We start from the raw sequence: 9,654 nt of genomic DNA on the forward strand, positions 1-9,654 counted from the left end.
TGCCTGTTGCTGCATTGATATTGCATAGACAACACAAATCAGTCACACAAAACCTTTTTCTCCAAAAGTTGTGTACGTCTCAATGCACTCTTCCACTTATCAAGCACCAAACACTTCTAACTCAACATGCACACAGAAGTATAGTTTAAAATGTATCTATTTACTACATGTAAAGCATTCCTCTGATTTTGGTCTGAAACTTTAACCACATATGTAATAATTTTTCAGTAATTATAATTTTTAGCATACGTGGTTCCTTATACTGTGCCTGGTGCATACTCATTCTTACAGCATAAATATTGCACAGCAGCACACTCGTAAGTATTAAGGAATTGTCTTTCTTTACAGCTGTTTTTCACTAGAATTAAAAAATTCTGCATGGGATTCCACACACAGCTTTTCTGTTGTTGTTACAAATTCTGAGAAACTTTGTCATGCAAGGTAAAGTCGGCTGAACTTCCTGCTCTCACACACACTGTCTTCAAGAAAGCTGTATTACTGAACTGGCAAAAATCAGCTAAGCCCCCCAAATTCAAGACTGTTGAAAACTAATAGCCTAAAACAGTGTTGTCTCGCAGCTGCAGAGAAAAGAGCTTTTGCATTTCATTTTATTCCTTTTGGTTGGAGGACTTGGCTATCCACAGCTGAAGTCTGAAAACAGAAAAGCCCCTTTTTATTGACTGAGCATAAAGAGAAGTAAGCAAAGCATGAGAATGAGCCAAAACTTGTATCATAAGGGACACGGCAATGAAACAGATGCATAAACATACTAATAAAAACACACTGATTAAAAACGCTTTTTGATTGATAACTGAGTTTAGTTACCTGGGTGTGTTATTTTTTTACACACACACACACACACACACACACCCGCCGTGGTGCTCTTAAGTGCCAACGTTTCCTCCTCTATTTTTAAAGTTATATAATCACAAAGAAACAAATTAACAAATCACGTCCCTGTGGGAAACCCTGTGTCCGAAGAGTCTATTTTGTAAAAAGAACGTGGGAATACGGAGTATTTCCAATACGTCAAGGCTAGAGACATCCTTCGGTGTCGACGGCCGCGGCTGCCATAAGGGAGAGGCAAACATACTGGCAACCTTTTCGCTCGCAGGGATGCTGTGAGGGCAACCCACCAGATTTTCCGTGTTTGCAACGTTTCCAAACCTGAGGAATATCCGGGATGGTATCATCAGTGCCAGGCGCTGCTAGGGCAGCGTTGCCCCGCTGGCGCCGCGAGCCGCGGGCCCGCGCCGGAGCGAGCGCCGGGCAGCGGCCGCCATGCCGCCGCACAGCGCCCCCAGCGGCGCCGGCTCCCGGCGCTCCTTCCCGCGCGGGTCTCGGCGCCTCCGTCCGGGAAGGACGGTGAGGCGCCGGAGAGCGTCCAGAAAAGCGCAGTGGAGCTGCGCAAGGGTCTGGAGCACAAGTGCTGTGAGGAGCGCCTGAGGGAGCTGCTGGTGTTTAGCCTGAAGGAGGCTCAGGGGGACCTTACTGCCCCTCTACACCCGCCCGAAAGGAAGGAGTAGCAAGATGGCGTTCGGCCTCTTCTCACAGGCAACAGGCGCCAGTACAAACAGAGCGAGTCTCAAATTGTGATAGGGAATGTTTAGGTTGGGTATCAGGAAAAATTTCTTCACAGAAAGAGTGATTAAATACTGGAACAGGCTGCCCAGTCAGGTGGTGGAGTCACAGTCCCTGGAGGTGTTTAAGGGAAGACTGGATGTGGCACTCAGTGCCACGGTCTAGGTGACAAGGTGGTGTTGAGTCACAGGTTACACTCAGCCAGTGCCCTGGTCTAGTAGACAAAGTCATGTTCGGTCACAGGTTGCACTAGATCTCCTAATGATTCTGTGGGTCCTCCCCTCCCTTCCTACCTCCCTCCTTATGTGGACTGAGCTCCCCCATCCTGCCCCTAGCAGTAGAAGCACACCTCTACAGCACATCTGTCAGCACACTGTTTATTGGATGAATGGACGGGTTACACTTCCATCTCTGATCAGTAAAGCATCTGCCAAGCACCTGCCACCTCCGTGCAGGTGTGAGAGGGGGACAAGCAGGAGCAGGGAAGGGCTGAGGAGGAAAGAACACCACTGGATCTGCACACACACCTGGCTAAGCACACAGGCAGCCACCTATACCAATACAAAGGTCAAAGAGCACGAGTAATAAACCCTACCTTAACACAGATTGCCCGCAATTAATTCCAATTAGCTAATAGTTAACAATGGGTTGCTGATAATTCCAGTCAGAGCGACCAAATGATTAAAAGAAAAGGTAATAAAGCAACGGGGGAAAAAAGGCATGTTGTTGCTAAATCACTAGAAAACAAGCATTTGATTTAACAGTTCCAAATAACAAACCACCATATCAAAAGCAAAAATTCAGTTCAAAAGATAAGGCAGCAATAAAAGAGTTATCGGACTGGACTTAGTAATATATACACCGTACTCGGTGGAACGGGATATCTTTCATATCTTCCCTGTGATCCCTGGCATAGTCCCAAAGATAATAATCGAGTAAAACTGCATTGATCTTTTCATGCATGTCCTGACCCTTCTTCTGATAGAGCTCCTGCAGATGTTTACAAATCAATGCACAACACCAAATAGAACAGCCACGGATCTCTACCTCTTCTTTGTCTCCAGACTGGAAAAGTTTTCCTGCAGAGAAAACAAGAGACAGCAATCCATTTATATCCAACAGACAGAAGGCCAAGGACTGCCTGAATTTGCTAGTCTTTTCCCCTTCACATTTATTCTGTCCTAGGTTTCCAGTTCTCATGACTTACCCTGCAACTTGTTAACAAGGTTGCTGTATTTTCTAATGGTTACTTAAATTTTACCACATTGCACTTAGAAGCTTCCCTCCCATTCAATTCAAACAACATCCTGTATTCTATAAAAGTGCTTTAGGAGCAGGGTGTACTGCAAATCATATGATCATTTCTTTGCTTGTGGAAACAAAAATGATAGTCTTTTATTATAGTATACTTTTTAGTATATCATTATTATACTTCATAGTATATTTTCTGCCAGGATGACTGAAGTCAAAGATTTTAATATTCAAAACAAACAGCCCCCCAAAAGAACTGAATGTAAAGAGAAACAGTGGAATTATTTAAATGGCAACGTTCTCATTAGGATTCATGGAAGGATAAAATGTCTGTGAGGTCTATTTAATATATAGATATGGATAAAAACATAAACACATGCAGAGCCATTCTTTTAAAATTCATAGGCGACTGCATTAATCTGTTTATCTTCCTGAGCATTTCTGAAATTGCATAATAGCAGCTCTACATCTAAATACAGTCACTTTACAGTGCAAAAGAGATTGGTTTGTTTTTATTCACTAAAATTCATGGTTAGTAAGTATTGGGAAGATGAAACCATGCTTAAAAATGAGATCCTAGTCATATGCAATTAACTTCATTTAAAGCAATATTTTTTAATGGATGCTTATAATATTACCTTTTTATTAACTTGCAGTTCAGTACAAATAAAGAGGAATTCCCATGCTTTTACATCATATTTGAATTAATGTTAAAATCATTGTTTCTTTTATATAAGCCTCAAAAATTGTAACTATTCTTATGCTGAAAAGTGGTTTTTCAACAGCGGCTTTTCAGAAACTAATCAGAAACAAATTATATTTGAGTGTCTTTAATCTCTCCCTTATCAGGGCTTAATCCATAGAATAGTTAGGTCTTTATAAAAAAAGTAACCTTAAGAACTCACTCAAGATCACGATTAGAGAAAAAGCTCCTTCCTGTTACCTCATCACTACCTAAGAAATCCTTGTTCCCTGGAGGGAAAAAACTGACACATGACGCTTCCATGGATAACATATTATAGATTATAACTAGCCTCAGTCTGCAATATCAGGCAGTAAGATTACTTGATATTAGCAAGGGCAGGACAAACCTTCACGTAGTTTCTTCATTAACTCTTCAGAATACTTCATTGCTTTTAAGTGAACAAGAACTTGTGGAATTCTGTAGTCAGCAAATATTGTCAGACTGGAAATATCACCAAAAGAGCCATCTCCTCTGCCTTCTAAAACACTCCATGTGTCAGCCACAAGTATTTGTGCCCGTTTGTAGAAAGACACTTTCTTTTTCTGAAGAAAGAAATTTACTGATAAGATTTAAGTGCCTGATCAATAAATACAGCAAAAAAAACATTAAGCATACCATATTGTTAAGCAAGCATTAGTTAACTAGAACAGAATAAAACTGCAACACTCTTTAAATATCTTAAAATCTAAACAATATCAAACTACAAACATGGATTATGTGGAATGCTCATAAATAAACTGAAATAAAAGAGTAACATAATAAAAGTTATTGCAGCAAATAAAAAATGTTTAGAATATGCCTGGATCTCAGAACACATTCATAGTTGTTTATACTGCCACTTGGCAAACACTGAAGTTGAACATCCAGCAGCATTAATTTTCAGAAACGCTACAGTACATCCAACCTTTTAATCTGACAAGAGAATCATAATAGGCATGTATTGTACTAGACAATTAAAACATTTTGTTAACCCATTTATCTGTACTGCTAAAGAAATAGAATTTTGGTAAAAATTTTAATGAATGCTTCCCTTTGTTTACTGCCAAGATGCTGTAACTATTCCTAACAACAAATTACACTCTTTGTCCTTGAATGATATTCTCCAAAAACACTGAAAAGTTCAACTGCATTTCAAAGAACAACTTCTGTAAACATCCTCAAAACTCCTGCCTTCCCTGTGCCTCATTCTATATTGATACAGACACACAAACTTACTTCTAGAGAACATACGTGGTTTTGTATGTTAAATAACAAAATGCCACGTTAAACATCACACAAGAAGTGGTAACAAGAAGTAAATAATTAACAGAGAAAATTTTATCACAGTTCCTACTGTTCCAAAGCAGAGTGTCATTCTTTCATAGCATTAAGAATTTTCTAGTAGTAAAGAATTGATATATCTCTAGCACTACACCCATTTCACAAGAGCAGAGGAAGGCAGGATTAGAATGGAATTATTCATTTCATGCTGCAGTTTAATTAGGAAGAAAAATAATGTCTGGGACTCGTCACTGAGCAGATAAATAGATAATTTCATTGTTTTAATTGTTTTAATTTATGTTGCACAGAACTTATTAAGTTTATACAAAAATTTCAATATGAAAAGACTATGAAGCATTTTGAGTAAATTTTTCCACTATTTATCAGAAAGCAAGGAAAGCACTAGGTGGAGGATACTACATGCCAAAGAGGAAGATCTTAAGAACTTTTTTACTGTGCAAAGGACTGCACTGGCACAGATTGTCTAGAGAGACTGTAGAGTGTCCCTCATGGAATGTACTCAAGAACTGTCTGGACACTATCTGGTGCCATGTGCTCTGGGATGACCCTGCTCCAGCAGGGAGCCTCTATGGCATGGTCCCTCAAACCCTTACCCAGTCTCTGATTCTGTCTGTGAAAGACAGTAAAGACAGTACAATTTATCAAAAAATTGAACTTTTTTCAACCTGGTAATACAACTATATTTCCTCTATTTTTTTTCCTGCTACACCCTGCCTTTCCAGGAACATACAGAAAATTTGCATCTTCTCTGCACCACAATATTCTTATATTAAAGAATATATCTAATTATGATCCACTGACATTAAAAGAAATGAAGAGTATTGTGTTGGCAAAAAGCAAAATGTGATAGCACAGCCATTAAAAAAATCAGCAAAGAATAGGATCATGAGAATTTTACAACCTTAGTCCCAGGTGATGGATGGTAAGTGAAAGATGAATAAATGCAATATATGGGAAGATCAAAAAGGACTCCACTAAGTCTCTGCCAGAACACAAAAACCCTGATAATATTAGTAGAATATAGTCTAAAACTTCAACTGCTGTTGGGAATCAAATGCAGCACAGCATCATAATTCATGGAAATATGAATTATCCACCAAGGAAAAAAATTTTTTTGGAGATTTTGGTCCTGGTTTGCATTTTATTTTTCAGAAAAACTAACACTGGCAATTTCTGTGTAATTATTAAAAGTATTTTGTCTATGTATTTGGAAAAATCATGCAGTCAAAATAATTGTGCTAATTTTAGAAGCTTCCCTAGAAGGTCAGCTGTAGCAGTCTGTAACAGTATGATTCTAATGTAGGACTTATCTTATATTCATATATATTTCTCCTTTGGAGAGTTACAGAAAAGTACTATCTAGCTGTTGGATATTTCACCATCTTTCCAGTTCCCTCCTAACCCTTTAGAAGTCTTACTTGTGAGAGCTCAACCTGCTGCCACAAAAATAATGTGATCCATGTCACCACCTTCAAAATACACATCTTGCTTAGTGAAAGCAGAAAAAAAGCTTCCATATTCATGCAACAGGCTTTATTACTAAGTCAGTGCTTACGGTCTGGGATCATTTTTGGAAGACCTTTTCATTCTGTAGTCTGCTGCTGCTTTTAAGGAGGCTTGCTTTATAAAGCACTCATCATCATCTCATGAAAGATATAACGTCAATGAGTACAGTCACTATAAAGATAAGAAAATATCACTTTACTTAGAAAATATCCCCATTTTGACCATAAAAATTGTCCAAGTATTACTTTATATGTAAAAAACCCCCAAATAAACAAAATCAGTAGCTTGAAAGATTAATTAAAAAGAACCTCTGATTTTTTATGTAAATATATTTCACTTCACAGCAGGAGACAGAGGAAAATAAAATGACACCTCCTACTGAAGGCAAATAAACACAATAGATTCAAAGCTTCAGTGACTGGTATTCCAAGAATCTGAAAAGATTGCAATGCCTAGTAGTATAGGCTGTGCTGTCACTAACATAAAGTCTTCTGGATTTAATGATTTAACAGCTGAGAATACTCAGCTGAGAGTACTGCACATTCAACTGAGCACAAGACATGCTACACAGGTCACAGGCGGTAAATGAAAATTGTGCCTGTACAGCTGAAAACTGGGAGACAAAAAAACTCCAGATGATCACTGTTTAATTCCCATCAGTTTCTTTCAGGAAAAGCTTCAGTATAGTGTCAGCATTTGTTAAAAGTGAGGGTTACTTCTAACCTGTAGTCATTTGAGTAATGCTTGTTGAATTAACAGCTGTTAAAGGGTGGAGTCCCAGTAGCTGTGCATTAATTCTACCAGATTTTCACTTCCTTCATTAGCTGCAGAGAGCCTCAAAGTAAAAGAAAAAGAAGATGCCAGGAGGAGGCTTGTCAGCAATTCAAGGGAAGAGAAAAAAAAAAAAAAAAAAAAAAAAAAAGGAAAAAAGGATTCCCATTTTCCAGACAGGAATTATCTCAAATACTGTGCATTTTTAAGGAGTATAAAGGAGGTGTGATCTAATTGGGAACTCAAAGTATACCAAAAGAAATTCCAGTAAAGTGATGAAGAGATAGCCTATGAAAAAAAGGTACTTCTCTGGTGGAAAAGAGAAAGTGACTCTTGTCCTGACTAGTTGTGGACTATCTTTTACTGTTACTAAATCGTAAGAAATAGTAAGAATTTTTTTTGAGGGTTAGAATTAGCTTACCTCAAACACAGCTTCATCTCTGTAAGAAGGAAAATTCTCCAGTACAAGATGTAGCAGCTTCTGAGCACTCTTCTCACTCATTTTAACACAGGTGAGGAAAGACCCACCAAACTTCTCTAACAGAATTATTCCACTTTCATTCAGCACCCGATGTCTTTCTTCAATTAAAGGCAAAGGCACTTCTGTGTCAGAGCGAAACACGTGCCTAACTTGGTCAAGCGTCATGGTGGCAAAATAGGATGCACTGGTGATAGGTATTCCTTGAGAAAAGTGAAAATAAGGTATTTAGGCTATCACATAACATACAGACCTAATGCAGTGGTCTGCTAAAGGAAAGCAGTTCTATAGGAAGATCTAGTAAGTCCATCAACTCTTAAACCCACCTTTGTTTTTTCAGTGTTAACTGCACCCACAGAGCTGCTCAGAACTAAATATTTGCATGCACAAAGGTTTTTCTTCTACAGCAAATTTCCAACACACAACCACAGAACCGTTGTTACTTTTTGTATGTAATCTTCCCCAGCCGCTTAGTCTTCATATTTGAAGTGTGATGCTTACATATCTCACTGGCAAATATAGTCAGTATAAAACTAGTTTAGTCAGAATAGACCTGTTTTCCCATGGATCCTGATCACGCTGTGCATTCACAGAAAGTGCCTTAATGCTAATACTATCTTAATTTACAAATAACTATGCAGAAAATTAATTAAAACTTTAATCTATACCTGCTAACAGTTGGGTTTGTTTTTTGGTGGTTTTTTGGTTTGTTTTGTTGTTTTGTTTTTCTTTTTTTCTGAGAACAGCAAAAACAGTGACTGCTAAAGTACTGGGTTTCAATATGAAACTTAAAAGTATTGGTGTAAAATACTGGTTTGAGGAGCACATACCCATATGTATTTTCAGACTTACTTTAGACGCTCTGGTATTGATTAGTCCAGAGGATTCTTGCTTTATGCTTAATTTTTTCATGTGCCGTGGAAATATGTAACTTATCTTGAGAATACATGTAAAATAACCCAAGTCACGAACAGCTGACTACTGGCAATCCTAAGTCTTCCGAACGGAAGAGACAACCCAGTTGGAGCCACGAGTTAGGCAATTTCAGTACAAGGGTATTTTGAAAGCACTTCCAGTTCCCTTCCCCAAGCACTAAGGGACGCCTGCACATACAGAGCTACTGAAACACCGAGCAGCAGTTCCCAAGAGCGTGTCCTACTTCCAAGACACCGCCTTTATTTATAACGCGACGCTTGGCTTCCGACGGCCCGCGCCCGCTTCCGCTTCCCCGGCCCCGCTTCCCCGGCCCCGCTTCCCCGGCCCCGCTTCCCCGGCCCCGCTTCCCCGGCCCCGCTTCCCCGGCCCCGCTTCCCCGGCCCCGCTTCCCCGGCGCTCACTGACCGTCGTCCAGGGCCCTGTTGACGGCGGCGCACAGCGACCAGTAGCCGCTGTAAGTTTTATTCTTGTACTTCACAAGGTACTTGCGCTCCTCCTGCTCGGACCAGAAGGAGAAGTTGAGGGTGTCCACCAGGAACACCCAGTCTACAGCCTCCTTGTCGGCGGCCCGGGGATTCAGCTCGTGGAGGCTTTTCCACCCCGCCAGCCCGAACTCCGCCGCCGAGGCTTTGTCGAACAGGCTCTCCGCCACCCGCCGCGCTCCCTCCTCGTCCACGGAGACATCTTTGCTGTGCTCGGCTATGAACTTGGCGGACTCCAGGGGGGACGGGAACACCTCCATGCTCGGCAGGAAACACGCACACCGCCAAGACCAGTCTCTCCGCCGTGCTTCCCGCGGGGCGCGCAAGGGAAACGGCCAAGGCTCCGCCGGCACCGCCCCGCTCCCGCCCAGCCGTGCTGCCCCTGCGCGCAGGCGCGGGCGGCGGCGCTCGGGCGCGGCGGCGAGCTCAGACCGCAGGCCCGAGGAGCGCCTGGGCCGGTACATCCGTATTGAGAGCCGCCCCCTCGAATCCTGCCAGGCTGGAGCAGTGGGCAGACTCAGCTTTTCGGCAGTGCAGCTTTCCAGAACATTCCCAACATTAAGAAAGAAAGAGAGGGTTAAAAAAACCCAACCTGACAAAGGAACGAACAAAAATGTGCGTGT

The 9,654-nt window shown here is 41.1% G+C and overlaps 1 protein-coding gene across 1 annotated transcript; it reads right to left on the bottom strand.

Annotated features, from left to right (window-relative positions):
* Nucleotides 1-1,944: 1,944 nt before the first annotated feature.
* QNG1 (Q-nucleotide N-glycosylase 1) lies at nt 1,945-9,390 on the bottom strand. Its single transcript, XM_066339803.1, has 4 exons — nt 8,955-9,390; nt 7,557-7,816; nt 3,924-4,119; nt 1,945-2,660 (listed from the first exon to the last, which is right to left on the bottom strand). Exons 1-4 carry the CDS (start codon nt 9,289-9,291, stop codon nt 2,428-2,430), a joined length of 1,026 nt encoding a protein of 341 aa, XP_066195900.1. The 5' UTR covers nt 9,292-9,390; the 3' UTR covers nt 1,945-2,427.
* Nucleotides 9,391-9,654: the final 264 nt, after the last annotated feature.

This window comes from Sylvia atricapilla, chromosome Z, assembly GCF_009819655.1.
Source record: "Sylvia atricapilla isolate bSylAtr1 chromosome Z, bSylAtr1.pri, whole genome shotgun sequence".
Lineage (NCBI taxonomy): Eukaryota > Metazoa > Chordata > Aves > Passeriformes > Sylviidae > Sylvia > Sylvia atricapilla.